The 18,396-nt window shown below is 29.3% G+C and overlaps 1 protein-coding gene across 1 annotated transcript; it reads right to left on the bottom strand.

The window, feature by feature from the left end:
- Positions 1-8,803: 8,803 nt before the first annotated feature.
- Positions 8,804-14,672, bottom strand: LOC115962936 (vacuolar protein sorting-associated protein 26C-like). The gene is made up of 11 exons (XM_031081822.1): positions 14,486-14,672; positions 14,263-14,355; positions 14,014-14,078; positions 13,658-13,712; positions 12,707-12,796; positions 12,472-12,556; positions 12,300-12,395; positions 11,815-11,999; positions 11,639-11,727; positions 9,155-9,254; positions 8,804-9,052 (listed from the first exon to the last, which is right to left on the bottom strand). The coding sequence occupies exons 1-11, from the start codon at positions 14,534-14,536 to the stop codon at positions 9,008-9,010; spliced, it is 954 nt and encodes a 317-aa protein (XP_030937682.1). The 5' UTR covers positions 14,537-14,672; the 3' UTR covers positions 8,804-9,007.
- Between the last annotated feature and the right edge of the window lie 3,724 nt (positions 14,673-18,396).

Below are 18,396 nucleotides of genomic sequence, written 5' to 3'. Positions count from 1 at the left end.
TGGATTTTACCCCTTAAATTTTAGGGGTATTTAGATTTTACTCCTTAAAATTTAGAGGTATTTGGATTTTACACCCTAAAGTTTTAGAATTTGGGATGTAAAATCTAAACACTCTCCAAACTTTAGGGGGTAAATTCCAAATTTTGAAACTTTAGGGTGTAAAATCTAAACACCCTAAACTTTAAGGATGTAATTGCAATTTACCCGTTAAATTATATGTGTTAACATGTAATAGACTTGTGGGTTTTAGGCCCACTTTACTTGTTTTACTTAACACACATACTTATACAACATATTTATTTGTAAGGGTGTTCACAATGCAATTTTTGGCCATTTTTAGCATTGCACTTTACGGTGCTGTTTAACTAAAATTATAACTATATCGCACCTCATTTTTGTGATCACATGTGTATTGCGATGTATAAGATACGGTTTGAAGTTGGTATATTTTTCAAATTTTGGACTTTTCCTACCCTAACCCAAAACTAATTTTTCCCTTTGTTTTGGGTCAAGTTTTAAATTATTGAGCTAATTTTTCTTTATTTTAGGTTGGCTTTTCTAATTAACACTTGCTTAAATTATTAAACTTTTTTTTAATTAAAAACCAGGGTTATTAAACTATTAATAATATATTTAATATTAAAAAAATAAATACATTAATATATAAAGAGTGCAATGCGGTGCTGTTTATGCGATTTTCTTATTATAAAACCGCAAACTGCACTGTACCATGTAATGTGGTGCACTGTTAGTTGCGGTGTGGTACAGTTATGTCATTTAGTGCAATTTTTGCAATTTGTGCAGTTTGATGAACACCCCTATTTACTTGTAAAGCACATATAATACTTCTATCATGGCATCCAAGTAGTATGTAAAGATTAAAAAAATAAAAAAATAAATAAAATACATGTAAAGGTTTCCAACCAAAAAAGGATATGTAAGTTTTTATGAACTTAAAAAGACCATGGAAAATAAATACTTAATAACTACAACTATCACTATTTCATAAATCACACACAACACTACAATGATCATCCTGAACATTTTATAAAAGGTAAATCGCAAATTACACCCCTAAAGTATGGGGTATTTAGATTTTATACCTTGAACTTTCAAATTTTGGAATTTATCCCCTAAAGTTTGGAGGTATTTGGATTTTACACCTTGACGTTTCAGAATTTTGATTTTACCCCCTAAATTTTGAGAGTGTTTGGATTTTACACCTCCAAATTTTGAAACTTTAAGATGTAAAATCTAAATACGCCCAAACTTTAGAAATTAAAATCTAAACATCCCTAAAATTTATAAAGGTAAAATTTAAATTCTGAAATATTAGAGTGTGAAATCCAAATACCCCCAAACTTCAAGGGGTAAAATTCAAATTTTGAAATTTTAAAGTGTAAAATTCAAACACTTCCAAACTTTAGGAGTGTAATTTGCAATTTTTCCTTATTATTATATTAGTAGTATTGTTTTTTGTTCAACAAAACAAAGACAATGTAACAACAAATTCTTTAGAAAATAAAGTAAAGGGTAGATTGCAAATTACGACCGTAAAGTTTAGGGGTGTTTGGACACCTTGAAATTTCAAAATTTGGAATTTATCCTCTAAAGTTTGGGGGAGTTTGGATTTTACACCTTAATGTTTTAGAATTTAGATTTTACTCCCTCAAATTCTGAAATTTTAGGGTGTAAAATTCAAACACCCCCAAATTTTAGGAAGTAAAATCTAAACACCCCTAAAGTTTGGAGGGTAAAATCTAAATTTTGAAACATATAAAATTCCAACACCTCCAATTTCATAAGGTAAAATCCAAATTTTGAAATTTTAATGTATAAAATCTAAACATTATCAAACTTTAGGGATGTAATTTATAATTTACGCTATTATAAATAACACCACTAATCCATTATAGCTTATTACTACATGCTGTAACTAACTATACCATATAATCAAAGCATGAACATACAACATGAGTTAACTTATTAATTGCTAATCCAAATTTTCACAATTGTTAAAAGAGAATCGCTAAACTTTTTAGGCAAGATCAAGATAAGATACACACAGTTTCATTTTTGTCTTCCATAGAAAAGTAGATTGTCCATACTTTTAGCTTAATTAGTATTAGTATTAGTACTAGAGAGTTCTCATATACAGTGGCGGAGCCAGGAATTTATATTTGGGGGGGCCAAATATAAAATTAGACAACTAATTATTTTTGTGTATATATTAATTATATCCATACTAACATAATGTATATACAATTTAATAATCAAAACCCAAAAGTGTATTATTTCTGAATTACCAACTCCTAAACTTGTCCATAAACTTAGATTTTTCAAATTAAATTATCACCCATTAAATATAATGACTAAAATTTTAAAAAAATACTAATAATTTAAAGATTTTTAAATAAAAGATAAACAATCATTCAAATTTCAATAAAAAAAAATAGCTATAACTACAACCAAATACATGTTATATTATTTTTTATATATATAAAATGATAAAAATAATATATTTTAATCATATACATTTATGATGTTATGATACATTGATTATTTTAATATTTTAAGAACAAATAAAAATATGAGAAAGTGAGAGTAGCCTACACAGCTACACAACTGCTTTTGCAGGAAGTATTTTAACCGCACACATGGTTATGTAGTGGAGGAAAATTATTTAAGTGCTACCTCTACAATATTTTTACAATAATTTCATAATAAATCCTAAGTGGTAAGTTATTATTAGTTCTAATTTTAATCCACAACTAAATAACTTTTTTGCGCACACATAACAACCAATAATAACTTGCCACTTTAGATTTATTGTAAAAATATTGTAAATATAGCATTTCTTTATTAAAATAATTCCACTATATATATATTATTTTTTCCAAATATTTGCGGGGGTGGGGGGCCTTAGGTCCACTGCTCGTGTACCATGTGTTGCAAGCAAAGTAAGCCACATTGATGTATCAACAATTTGAAATGAATGTTTACACATTCCAAGAGATTACGTGGACATGTTTTACGGGATTTATGACTTTATCACACTACTGATGTGTACAGTATTTCTTTAATTATTCTAATAATTTATTATTTTCAACGTACTGTTTTGTATTCTAATATATATATATATATATATATTTTTTTTTTCAAGATTATGTTTAGTAAAACCATATCATATACTCTATAATAAAAGTTAGATTTAGAAATTGTGATTGCACCAAGTGACTACTCTCACTAATTAGTAAAAAACAATTGTTAAATATTATCTCTTAGAGGAAATATATCCTAACCAAAAATATATCATTAATTTACTAATTAGTGAGAATAGCTACTTGGTACAATCACAATTTCTAAGTCTAACTTTTATTATGTAGGGTATGATTTCTAAACTTAAATCTCACACAATCCACGTTTTTGTTTTTTTTTTTTTTCCTCAAGTTGCATGATTTAACAATAATTTAAAAAAAATTTAAATTCTATTCAAACTAAAAGTCTGTTATAAAATATTTCTAAACTTAAATCCCACACAACCCACATTTTTATTTTTTTTTCCTCAAGTTATATCTTATTAAATTAATATTTTATTAGGATATTAAGCTACAAAGCTCTTGACTAAGGGATAAGATTTAACAATAACTTAATTTAGATCAAGTTTTATCATCTAAGTTTTAGAAATTTAAATTATACTCCAACTAAAAATCTATTATCATTTTTAGAAATTATATATATATTCAATTATGATTTTTCAATACAATCCCTCTTAACCAATAAATCATCCCTATAATTAAATCCCACACAATACACCCCACGTTGTTGTATTTTTTTTTTTTTTTTCCAAAATGCAACTTATACTTATGTTTTAATCTAATAAATTCATCTTACTTATTGTAAGTTTTTTTTTTTTTTTATATATTCAAATTTTGAACTCTTTTGTGTATGTTTTTATTTTTGGTTTTGGTTATTGTATTGTATTGTATTTGTGAGTGTGTTGATTCTTTCAATTAGACTATCACTAGGAAAAAAATTGGTATTAAGGAACTATTTTGTTTATTATTGTTTGTGTTGGTTAGGACATAGATTAAACATAACACAAATAGAAACGATCAAACTCATTCTATATCTCATATTAAGAAATTAACACAAAGTACAAAGAGAATTTTAAAATATGAAAATAGATAAACATTGATAAAGTCTAAACTCTAAACAATCAAAACTTAAAGTAGTTTTTTTAATTAAAATTATTTATTTATTTTATAATCTATTATTACTATTTATTTTATAATTTAGTTTTAATTATTCTAAACTTTTTGAGCTTACATATGAATCTTTATCAAGCCATGTATCACACAAAAATAATACTAGTAACGTGTAAGACAAAGCATTTTAATAGAGAGGTCATGTTAATTGAGTGAGTTAATGGAGTTGAAAAGATTTTAATAGTATTATTCTAAATTAAAATACAATATTATTGATTTAAAAAATTAGTCTTCTTAAAAAAATGTAAAAAAAATTATGTCAAGTTTTTCAAAATAACCTCACTCAGTAATGTCCCAAACTCACTACTCACATCATCTGCCAAATCATATATCAGATGGTTTTCAATTTTTTAAGGACAAAATTTTAAATGTAGCACTTTAGTTGTATAATTCTTAATACATTTATTAATATCAATGTTGATATTAATAAACGTGTTCAAAATTATACAGCTAAACACTAAAGTGGTACATTTAAAATTTTGTCATTAAAAAATAGAAAACATGCGATATATGACTTGGCAGAGGGTGTGAGTAGTGAGTTTGGGACACTATTGAGTGGGGTCATCTTGAAAAATTGACATAAATTATTTTACATTTTTTTCGGAGACTAATTTTTTTAAATCAATTATATAGTATTTTAATTTAGAATAGTATTAAAATCTTTCTAACTCCAATAGCTCTGTCTCTCTCTCTCTCTCAAAATGCTTTGTCTTACACATTGTTTTACTAAACAATACATAGTTGACATTATTATTAATTTTCATTCACCTGATAAAATATTGGGTAAACTATATATTTGGTCCCTATTCTATACATCATATTTTAATTTGATCCCTAACTTTTCAATTGTGTCAATTTAATCGGTAACCTTTTAGTATCGTGTCAATTTAGTATCTACGGTTATCTTTTAGATGAAAATTGACGATGTGTCTAATGACCAAAATAAAAAATTAACTTTTGTTGATGTGAAAATAAACTAAAATTTTATTTTGGCCGTTCGCTATGTTAGCAATTTTCATCTAAAATATAATAGCAGAGACTAAATTGACTCGACACTAAAATTTTAGGGACCAAATTGACATAATTGAAAGGTTATGAACTAAAATGAAATATGGTGTAAAGTATAGGGACCAAATATGTAGTTTACCCTAAAATATTTTTCCAAATTGCAACTGACAATTTAAGGGTGTTCACCAAACTTCTCAAACTACACGATCATACTCAAACCGACTAAAACCGCCCGCAAAATGAAGTAACTGCAAAGCACTGCACTGCACCGCATTATGCAATTTTATGATAAGAAAACTGCACAAAACCGCACTGCACCACACCCATATATATATATATATATATATATTTCATATTAAATATATATTAATAATTTAATAATATATGAAACAAGTGATTAGCCTAGCGTTAGTTCATTTCAATTTCATGCTAAAACAATTTCGCTTTGATTAAATACAGAATCAAAAGTTTAAACCGATTGGTGTCTTGGTCAAAAGTGAACGTCATAGGTTGAAACTCTTTCAAGTTTAAAGCATCATTCACTTCTCCATCTCACTCTCACAAAATCAAAAGTTTAGAAGTTTAATATTATTTTGTTTTGTTTTGTATACACTATATATTTGTAGTCCTTTTAGTTTATTGTCAATCTGCCATGATTTTTTTTTTTTTTTGTGTAATTTTTTTTTCACATAGGTTATATTAAAAAAAAAAAAAAAAAAACTTACTATCATATTGTCATTATTATTTTTGAGAAAAAAAAAATTACTATTGTCATGATTAATAGTAAATTGGCCATGACATCTTTAAAAATATACCATCTCAAAACTAACTAAACCATACTTTGTACACTGCACTACACTATACATGTGCCGCAAAATTGAGGTGCGATGCGGTGCGGATATGAATTTGGCCAAATTGAACCGTAGAGTATGGTGCTTAAAATGACCAAAAACCGCACCATGAACACCCCTAACTGATATCTTTATTTTTTTTTTTTTTTTGGTAAAAGTAATTATACTATTGGTGTAAATTATAATGTTACTTAATAGTAATTGTTGAGTACCTGATCATTAGACTCCCATTCCAAGGATATTTTATCTTGATTGTCCTCCTATTTTTTGTGTTTTTTTTTTTTTCTTTTCTCATGTGGTATTTGTTCCTTTAATTGTTGAGGAATTCCTTCAATTCAAATACGTTCCATATTTCTTTCATGGTAGAAGAATAGGATTAAAAAATAGTTAATAATTATTATATATGAAGATTGATATTATATTAAATTAATCTATTAGAATGAAAGTATGTTCAAAAAAAAAAAAAAAAAAAAAAAAGAAGGCTTTTTAAAACATTACCTCTCAATCAAGGTTGCAGTCTCATGTTTTTCTAAATTTATGTACACTTTTGTTGCACATGTAGATGACAAATAGTGTTCTACTGTATTTAAATTTAATAAAAGAAAAATGTTAATTATCTAAATGAACAAATATGTTTTTAAAAATATATTACCTCGAAATATGTTCACAATCGTAGATGTTACTACTAGTCTACTTACTACAACAAAGGGTCTCGGATTGTTGGTGTAAAAATCATCCTCAATTTGATCTGTTGAAAGTTCCCACAGAGTATTTATTATTTTGATTCTTTTGTTGGATGCAAAAGTATATGAGTTATAAATAGTTTAAAGTAATATTATTTAACAAATCTTCTTTTATTTTTCTTTTTTATTTTATTTTATTTTATTTTATTTTTTTTATTGTAGGAACATTATATAGCTTACTCTGCATTTATGTCTTATGATATCAATATTTCTCATTGGGACAACAGATACTCGACCATGATCGTTTTCTGCTGGTCCAATAGTTGGTTAAGTAATTTGGAACATAATTTAATTTAAAAGAAATTAGAAACTCTTTTTTGTTAGTCGAAATAATAGTTTTAAGATGTTTATATGTTAAAGTATACATAATAAAAATAAATTTTGATATCCAAATCTAATCCGTTCATCTATAAGAAACATGTCCAAAAGTGATCAGTTCTGAATTTTTTTCCGTTGACAGCATGCCACACTCTTGAAACTCGGACTTTTTTTCTTTCCAATTCTCTTTTTGATTAGAAAGTTGCTTGATAAGATTGTAGCTCATTTTTTAATTGACAATATTATCAATAGTTTGTACTCGATTCAGCTGAACTGTTGTTAGAATGGAAATACACATAAAAAAAAAAATATATATATATATATATATATATTTGCAATGATGTGCATAACAGAGCATAGTTGAAATCTGCTATGATGTTGATTTATCTTATGAAATAGAGAAAAAAAAAAAGTTTTTGAGAGGCATAATAGAATATACCTTGTAAACTAGGAGTATTTTTCTCTTCAATAGAGAAACAAATAGTTTTGAGATGTAGTATAGAACATTTTTTTTGAGAAACTGATGTAGTATAGAACATACATTGTATATAACGAGTAATTTTTTTAAAAAAAATTTTTATAGTTGTTAGGTCATCTCTATTTATGTAAAGGGAAAGTTTATTCTCTTGCTAGTTTTTTTTTTTTTTTTTTTGATAAGAAAAGTTTATTCTCTTGCCTTTTGTATGTTATCAATAAGAAATAAATCTCATGGCATGTCTTAAATAGCTTAAAAGTGGTTATGTTACTGCTATGTAAAAGTTTTTTTTTTTTTCCCTTTGAATTTCTAAGGTAACTTAAAGAAATTTGTTTACTTTCGTTTCAATCAATTTTTTTGAGAAAGAGGTTTCCAATTTCAATCAATTGGTATTCCGTTTGTAACCGAAAAAATAATACTGTTTCATGTAATTTATTTTTCATGTATATGAATTATGAAATAATGGCGATATTAATATATACATTCATAAAACCACCTTTGCCATATGAAAAATAGCAAGGTATATTGCAATGACACAAAACTTGAACAATTCTCACTCATTCATTGCAATCCTGAGGTTTTATTTTCAACTATATCACGATATAAGCTTTCTACATTAAAATCCCAGAAAATGACGGCAGCAATCTTTAGAAGATGTTAGGAGGTTATATTATATTGTCTTCCATTTGAATTACGTGCTTCAATCAAGCGAATTCTGACATTTTGAATTACAAATTCACTAAATCTACCCTAGCCATTTTAAAATCTTTCACCAATCGATTACAATCACCTAGCATCTCCAATAACCCAACGACAATATCAGAATCTACGGCATCTTTGTCATCTTTACGTACCACTGCACCAATTCTATTACCTATTTTAAAACTAGTCTCCAATAATATACTAGATATTACGAAATGTATGATTATGGAATACATTACTATTTATTGAATTATTTCAAGTTGTAGTTAACTATTTTTGTTAAACCAACCAAAATGTAAATATATATATTTTTTTAAAAGCTTATTAAAGCAAATAAATCCTAATATATATTATCATTCAAGCTTTCCAAATAATATATTATCATTTTTTTTTTTGAAGAAATAATATATTATTATCATTCTAACTTTCCAAATAACAAAACAAAAATTATCACACGCAAGGGTTTGTGACTAGTTAATTTAAGTATTGAGCTTTTTACATTGATTACATACAAATGGATTAAGAAGCAGTTCCTAATGAAAGGGAAATTAAAATCAATAGTGAGTTTATTTTCTCAATCTACAGGGTACTTGATGTATGACCATCGTCTCTCCATCAATTGTTGCCTTTGCGCAAATCAACCTACCTTGTTCTAACCAGTTCAAGTGGCAGAGATTCCATTGCCGTCTGAAATATGAGAAAGCACAACTTCAGACAACAATTTAGGGCCATTCATCAATTAAAAAACACAAATAACCAGCTTTAGTAATAAAACTAAAAGATGCTTACCCAAAGCGTAGGGGTTGTGGGATCAGATTTTGGATGCAATTTATATAGCTGTGACTGAAAGCTTATGACTACGGAAACTTTGAATTCGATTGAAAATGGACTGCAGATATAATTAAAAAAATGGAGTCAACACTACTAGTAGTTTCAGTTGTATCTAATAAATACAATACTGGCAGTAGAAGAACCACAGAGCACATCAGCTGTATATATTTGTGAAGAACATGTGCTGAAATCTACTACATTTAGAAGGTATGGCAGCTCTGGTTTACCATCATTGTTCTGTTTAACAAGACCAATTGTTACCAGGAAAAGGAACACCAAAGATATCAGAACTAAAAAAATAAATTTAAATGTCCCCATCTTTGATTTTTTTTTTTTTTTTTTGTCATGTGTTAACTGAAGTTTAGTTGCCAACTTGCTGATTTGCCTAAATAATCTATATCACCCTTTCTAAAGTACAAAGCACACACAACACATGAATTCATATGATCTATTAAATTCTAGTTCCTAGGACAAACAGGCAAATTCTAATGGCTAAAAGTGTTGAACCAATCAAAGAAATCATATACAGTTGTCTTTTCAAACTTCCTAACTCCCTTAGGGAATTCACCTCCCACCCCCTTTTTTATTTAAGAAAAAAAAGAATAACATGAGAAGAAATGGGGGGCACCCTTGAGAAAAGCTAATTCCTCAAAAATATAGCAAGAAGCCACAAAATTCTATCATATGCAGATTAGGCTTCATGCTGTTGCATGGTCACAATAAAGATTGCATTCATTTTGAAACACTGATCCTAAACATAATCATAAAAATCTTTAGTCTATCATGGGTCACACAAAACTAATCCCACATTTGTCAATATGCAAATGCCTTCATGTAAGCTAAAAACCAACTCCATTGCATCAAATGTGTTTAGTCTATAATTGATTGTTATGTCACTCAAATCTGAATAACAGAGAATAAGGTTTTAAAACATGGTGTGGTGGGTAAGGGTGAGAAAAGCTTCGGATTTTAGTGTTTTTGAGGGAAGCATGGTCGGTATAATGGGCTGTTTCTGTACACTGATTTTGTATTTTGGATAGATAGGATTTGTTTTTTGATGGGAAACGGGGTTGGGCATGGTCGGTGTAGTTCTGCTTAGAGCCTAAGCACAAGCCCACACCTAATTGAAGTAAAGCGTTCATTTTCAAATATAATTGATATTAACATATAAGGGGGAAAATGTTAAAAGAATATAAATACTAAAATATGTTTGGCCCATTAGCTAAAATTGATAGAGCATTGTGCAAGTAACTAATTTGTCACTTACGAAATAATATAAATAACAATAAACACAAATCATGCTATGTTTGGGGTGAAAGTGAAACATAACAAAATCAGTGCTTTGTTTTTAAGTTAAAGAGTGCAAATGCAACAGGCGGGGAAAAGCACTGGAGAGTAATAGAAGCAAACACAATATGTTCAGGAAAGGGAATCCCCCCCAAAAATAAAAGAAAAAAAAGAAGAAGAAAGAGATATTGCTTTTCTTTAGGGGGAAGAATGAGGAAAGAGAGAACATGCCCAGAATTTTTCTTTTAAAGGGCCAAGCTTGAAAACATTCCCCAAAAAAAGTAAAAGAGCTTTCTCTTTGGCACTTGGGACTTTTCCAAAAAGTCCAAAGCACAAAGCGCTAAAAAGTGCATATTTTTAGTAAACACACTTCACTTCAGTAATCAGAGGCGCTACACTCCTTGTGCTTTGGGTAAATTGAGATTTCTATGCAGTAAGGAATGGTTTCCAGATCTGATTGCGGGTTTGAAGAAGAATGGAGGTGCAGGAAATCAGAGAAATAAATTGACAGGATAAATTAAAGAAACATTCACAAGTCACAATATCAAATGTCAAACCAAGAAAATCTGTAAATCTCAAGTTATCAAACACTAATTCAATAAAAGAGTTACAAACTTTTATAAACAAAAAACCCTAGTGTGAAGTACTGCTAACCCTTGAATAAAATATATCAAAATCAATCATATAAAACATTCACTATAAGAATAAGACTTACAAATCAATAAGGCCCAACAAGTACCATGGATAATTAACCACAGAGCAAAAGACTTATTTTTTATTTTTTATCTATTCATAACCCTGGACCAAAAAGGTTTTCGATTGGATGTGCCTCTTCATTGACACAAGGGCGCCCCAAAGCCTTATAGTCTTGGCATGTGTCATATTCATATTCAATTGCCATTTGTTCATGGAAAAGTATTTCTTCATAAAAGAAAAGCCAAGATGCTAATGCTCGCTTTGACAAAATTAGTGGAAATAAATTTCTCATTGAGCTCAATTGGTAATCACACTTAAAAGTGCAATATAATTGGCTTTTGCTATAACAAATTTCCTCTCCCCTTGGGGCCAAAAACTTTTTAAAAAAAATACTCTTACAAAAATGTATTCAGATAAGATTTGAGAACAATTACTTATAACTAGCAAGCAGCAACTCACCCAGCTAAGATTGTTGGACAAGTCAAAAGGCGAGGAAGTATAATATAGATGGGCAGAGTCATATTATGACAGACATCTCCATCTGCTATCTAACAAATGAAAAGAAATTATATAGCATGTTAAATATAATGTTAACTAACTTTAAATAAGTTAAAAAGATGTAAAATGTCACATGCCTGGGTACTCTGAATCAGAGATGTTTCAGTTACAATTTTCTCCCCAAGAAGAATTGACTCTACACGGAGCAAATGAATGTCAATGGAGTAAATGGGAACTGCTGACGCTTCTACAGTTAGTTCACCAGTGATGGGATCTGATAAAGAACATTGAGTGGACATCTTTCCTGTCACCCTGAATCCACCTAGTCAGTAACCTCTATTATCAGAAGTGGGATAAAGTCATTACTATATTCTCAGATAATGTCATTACCATAATTTCAATACTAATCAAAGAGAGGATAAAAATAGAGGACACCTAGATAAGAATTTTTTTTTGCAATGCATCTAGGCTTTCAAGTATGCGGCCTTTTAAATGCATTAAAAAACAAAAAGACAAACATTTCCAGCATTCCACATAAATTGAAATTAGTACTTCAAATGTTAAGGGACCAAAAAAAAAAACAAGAGAAAGGGATAGCAGAGGAATGTGATAAGAAGCACACCTGATTTTAATTCAAGAAGTAGTGGATGTCTTTGTGTGTCTTGAGTAATATAAAAGATAACCATTTCAGGAGAAACTGGTCGCTCGAGAAGATCATCTGCCGACAGCATAACAAAAAGTAAATTAATTTTATTATCTAGATAACATAAAGAAAGACTAAGACTGAATCATACCTTTATCACTTTCGACTATGAACTCCACTGTTGCAGATAATGTTTTTTGTAGGTATCCTCTTATTATATCTACAGTTACCAGATACTATCAAAAGTGTTGTTAATCATCCACTGTCACTTAAATGTATAAGAAAAACAATGCCTAAATAAGGGACGAAAAAGAGAGACAAACACAAATGGTACTTTCAACACAAAGGTGAACCTGCAGAGATTCTATCAAGACAAAAACACTCACCTGAGCACTGATATTGGCTCCATGGAAGGTCTCATAAAATCTTTCTAGGTTGTCTTTTCCTGGCTGTCTCAAAAACATGGAAAATGGTATCTGCCACAATACATGAACAATTATAAATTACAGAGGATACAACAGGAATATGCAATTCACAAATCTGTAACAAATAACAAACTAAACCAAAGATCAAAACCAAAATGCATTTAGCATGACTTTGAAAGAGAGCAGAAAAGATAAGGCTACTAAAGACGTAAACCAGACAGGAGAAGAAAAGTAACTCAACCCTTTAATTATTTTTTTTTTTATGAGAAGCTGACAGAACATTTAAGCTAGAAAATATGTTACCTAAGTAAATTTTAGAATTATACAGAAGCATTCAAAATTCATGGTGGGAGTAAAAAGGGAAGTTCACACCACACATGAAGAGGAGAGAGCTTCCATAGCAGAACCTAGGAGACTTATAACTAATACTTGAGTCCCAATACCCAAGGATACAACATTGCACATTTCTAAAGATAAACTATAGAGAAGGCCAATTAAAGAAGACCTTCAAGTTAAACTCTTTCATCAGTAGTGCTGCTGCTGCACCATTTTTGAAATCATGATATTGTGTCTGGTAGAATATTAATCAAACAACTAGATTCACAATGTCCTAATAACTTAAGTTTTGGGGATAATCAATAATTCATCATGGTATCAGAACAGGTGGTCTTAAGTTTGAACCCTGTCTCCACTCTACCTCTCATTTAAAAAATTTTAAAAATCTCGTGTTGGACCCCAATTATCAAGAGAGAATATGGTTCACATGTAACGGAGAGTGCAAAAATAATGGTCAAGTAATTAAATTTTCCATTTCCTAACCGTTTAAACGTTTGGGACAATTGGTAATTTATCAATTTCAAAGCAAAGAATTGTAAAAAAAGAAAAAAGGATAGTTCTCCGGAGATGTAATACCTCTGTTGTACCCAAACCAATCTTCCCGGAAGGTCTAACCTCTGTACTCTTATTTCTGTTTCGAAGTAAGAGAAAACAAATTATCTGTACAAATCTCCATATGAGGCAAACATAAAAGTTAACTATCATGAAAGAAACAATCAACTAAGTAGCTCAATGGAATAGCTATTAATATTAATAGTTTATTACATTACAAATCATCACAAACATAATTAACATAGACCAAAAATAAACACAGAAACCGGAATTACACATTATATAGGAACCAGAATTCACATAAACTGAAAGGTATAATTGAGTTATGGCTTCAAAATATGAACTTCGCAAAATTAGGGCTTCTCAAAGATTGAACTTACAAAATGGAGATAGGCTTGACAACACCATATAAGGACTCAATAATTCCAGCCGATCCTCCACGAATCTTCAAACAAATAAAAGCATTTCAGTTGAGATTTTACTATGATAGAGAAACGAAAAGAGAAATAAATAGCTCTGTTTGGTTGCTGAGAAATAAGGAAAAAAAAAAAATACGAATCTCGTTTAAAAACAATATTTTCCGTCATTTTTTCTGGGAAACCAAACGGAGAGGACTGATTCAAACCCACCTGCAAATTGACGGATCCATTGACAGTGAGACGAACACCATAGTGAGAAATGGAAGAAGAAGATTTTACTGTGATTTTTCCCTCCAGAGGTTCCTGAAATTCCAATACTCATCTTTTTAGAGAATAGAGAGAGAGACAGAAATAGTAGGTATCTATGTGTGTATATAGAGAATGAGAGAGAGAGAGAGAGAGAGAGAGAGAGAGAGAGAGAGAGATGAGCTACCGAAGGGTGATAGATACGACTTGCACGGGAAAGTTTGAGCTCTATTGACATTGTGAGAGACGACGATTTGAATGAAGAAGCTAATATTATAAACCAGACTCATGTGTAAACAGACAAAAGCCTGGTAATCTACTAATCTAGCCTTTTATTTTTATTTTTTTATACTAGTACACAATTGAAAGTTTGGCGCATTGCTACTCTCCTCCCTCGTTCCCATACTAATACACAATCCAGCCTTTTTTTTTTTTTTTTTTTAATTGAGAGTTAACTAACATATCACTTGAGTTTTGGTATTAGGTGAGATTTGAACATAAATATGTTATTCAAAAACAAAAGATTTTACTAGAAGTTGAAATCCTACCTATTTTATTCCGATTTGAAGGTACATTTGTTTTTTACTAAAATTATATGTGTATGGGCTTTTAGATTGTCATGTAAGGACAAAGTTTAGTTACAAAATTAGTTATAGTATAAGGCTACAAATTCACTCACGCTCTGTTTGTTTTAATAATGACGTTTTCTAGAAAACGAGTCATTTTCCAAGAAATATTTTCTATAAAACTATCTCATTTTCCAATTTTTGGTAGCAATTTTAAATGAGTTGAAAAATAACCTCCTAACTTCCCTTATTTAACTTACTATGAGATATAGTTATTTTCCAAAAAAATTTAATGGAAAATAATCTCTAAAAATAAGCCTTACTTTTTATGTTGACCAAAGATAGTTTTCATTTGACTCATATTTTTTTATACTATCAAACGCTAGAAAACATGGAAAACTATCTTTACACAAGGTTTTCCATTGAAACAAGCGAAGCGTCAGTAAAATAAATATTACAATATATTTTGAAAATCTAACCGTTAATTGCATGTTCTTTATGCTCTTAATACACATCTTAAATTTTGTATCAATCAGATATTATTTACTATATAATCTATAAGCCTATATTTTATGCATAATTTTAAATTACAAAAACTTGCAATTTAAAAAATTTATTGATGACATAGTTATTGATCTTTAATTTTCTTGAAATTTTGCAAGCATTGAGAATATAAGAAGAATATGTAATCCAATGGTGGATTTGTCAAAATTCACCTCCAATAAAAAGATATTAAGTATGTTTATAGCCTAAGGGTACAACTAATTTTGTAGCTAAACTTTATCCGCCATGTAATGCACGTTATACCAAATATTTAATTTTAGGAGAAATTACATTTTACCATTTTAAACTATATCATTTATTACATTTTGTATCCTAAACTTTTTTAATGAACTTTTTGCACTCTAAACAATAACACTCGTTACACTTTGCACCCCAACATCAAGTTTGAGGTTAACTTGAATGGAAAAGTATGATACCGCCTAAAAAGACTCAATTATCCATTTTCTCAATTCCTTAAAAATAAATAAGAAATTATATTTTACCATCCTAAACTATTAATTACATTTCAGACCATAAACTTTGGATTTTCTTCCAAGTTAATAGCAAACTTGATGTTGGGGTATAAAATATAACAATAGTCATAATTTATGGTGCAAAACATTCATTCGAAAAGTATAGGATGTAAAGTATAATTTTAGATATTGTTTAGGTGGTAAAATATAATTTTTCCTTAATTTTATTGATTGCACATCTGGCAAGATAAGAGTAGGCCATGTAGGAGACAGGTAACAAATTAACATACCAAAGCCCTTAGGAGAGACAAACGGCATCAATCTACGAGAAATTGAATAATAGCAATTATCTCGGGGGTTTTGTCTAAATGGGTGCTCGTGAATACAAACAGTTACCTTGATGCAGTTACTAGAGGGTATTTTAGCCAAAATTTATAGATATGGAAGCAATAAAAACATGACACTAGCAGAAGGACAAGGCAAACTATCCGAGCCTCGAGTATAAATAGGGAGAGATATTTCAACATTAAGACACAAAATTAGTCACAGAAATACAAAGTATCATCTCTTTTTTATCAAAACAATCTGTATCAAAACATTGAGGCAAAAGCTTTTGAAGTTGGCCTTCAGTTTACAAAGAATGTGGAATTACAGGAATAAATTTAGAAGGTGATTCTCCAAATGTTTATAGTATCCTTGCTAGATTATCTCCTTCCCCTGCTGTGGTAGCTCCTGTTGTGTATGGAATTCTAAACTCTTGCTAGGAGGTTCGTTATGTAAGGTTTGCTCATGTGCCTAGGAAAGGAAATAGACTAGCTCATCTTTTAGCTAAGCATGCCATTGACATTGTTGGTTATTTAGTTTGGATGGAAGAGAGTCCTTATTTTTTGGAACAAGCTCTTCACCATGATGTTGTCTTTTGTTAATTAACAAAGTTTTAGTTTTCCTATAAAAAGAAAAAAAATTTGTAGACTTGTAAGAGACTCTCATGCTTGTAAGTTTGTAAAACAGCCTATTATCAATTCAAGTGCATATCACTTTGAATAGGTTTTGTTATCTTAAACTTGTTAATTTAGGTTATTTCCTTGTTCTCATTGTTAACTTGGACACTTCACATAAAAGTCATATCAAGCTAAGTTAGGCACTGCCAAATCTATAACCTCTTCCTTGAAGTTAGATAATTACCTTTGAATAAGTGTAAATCACATAAACTAGCATAAAAATTGGTTTTGACTCAAACGATGGTTTGAAGGAAGTTTCCTCCAAACTTAATTGGAGGTAAACTTTTTTATTTATTTATAATTTTATAATTTGTCACATAATAAGTTGGAATACTTCCAAACCTATAACCTCTTCCTTGAAGTTAGATAATTGCCTTTGAATAAGTGTAAATCACTTAAACTAGTATAAAAATTGGTTTTGACTCAAACTTATTTGGAGGTAAACTTTTTTATTTATAATTTGTCACATAATAAGTTGGAATATGTTTGGAACCAAATTTTGTCCAAGGAAATTTAAATATTGAATGTCTTCGTTTAAAATACCAATTGACCAAGAGATGCCCAATTGTATACACACGTATATAAAAACTTATTTCATGCTTTTAAATTTGTCACTATGAAGTCACACTTTTATAATTGTATCAAATAAAGTCTCATTAGATTTTCTTTAATAGTCTAACTAGAACACAATAAAATTGCATATCAACATGCTTTTAACTTGATAGAAATACGAACGCAACCAACTTTTTTTCCAGAAAAAAGAGAGAGAACCTAACATTTATAAGGGAAGTCATGTAAGTAGTGGCACTTTGTGAAAGTATGACGTTTAATTTGTTATAATTAATGATAAAACTTCTTCTTTTTTTTGTTAAATTGGTTCTAAAGTTTCATAGTGTGTCAAATAATTACTCTATTTTCTCAATGTTTTCTTTTCTTTTCTTTTTTTCTTTTAAAATTTGGTCACAAGAGCTTTAATTAAAAAGTTTGATCAGAAGACACCTCTATACTCTATCATTTGTTCTTCTTCATCTTTCAGTTTTGTGTTTCCATTTTGGTTTTTATCCACCCCAAAAAAAAATCCTATTTTAATTTTGCTTTTTTTTTTTTTTAAATTTAATAGATAGATTGAAATTCCAATATAATGATGATATATATTTTAAAATTTCCTCTTTCATTCTTATAACCATCAAATTATAAAGGATAATCCCATAAAAAAGGATAAACTTTCGCTACAACATAATTTGAAAGAAATTCCTTCAAACAACAACTTAGGTGGCATATTATAAAATAACAAGCTTGTGTCCTAATCAAGTGTCAACTTAACAAAATCCTTTCCAACTTAACACTATTAAGCTCCCCCTCACCCTCTCTATCCCCTACCATGTCTTCGCCGTTCTCTCTTTCTCTCTCTCTCTCCCTCGGGTGCATGAAAACTTATTGAATCACATTCTACAATTTTTGAGTTGTGGTTGAATCCCAGTAAGTTTTTCTCTCCCCCATCCCCCCCTCCTCCAA

Source organism: Quercus lobata, chromosome 10 (assembly GCF_001633185.2).
Source record: "Quercus lobata isolate SW786 chromosome 10, ValleyOak3.0 Primary Assembly, whole genome shotgun sequence".
NCBI lineage: Eukaryota > Viridiplantae > Streptophyta > Magnoliopsida > Fagales > Fagaceae > Quercus > Quercus lobata.
Note: the sequence above shows the minus strand (reverse complement) of the source record. Positions and strands in the feature narration are given on the sequence as shown.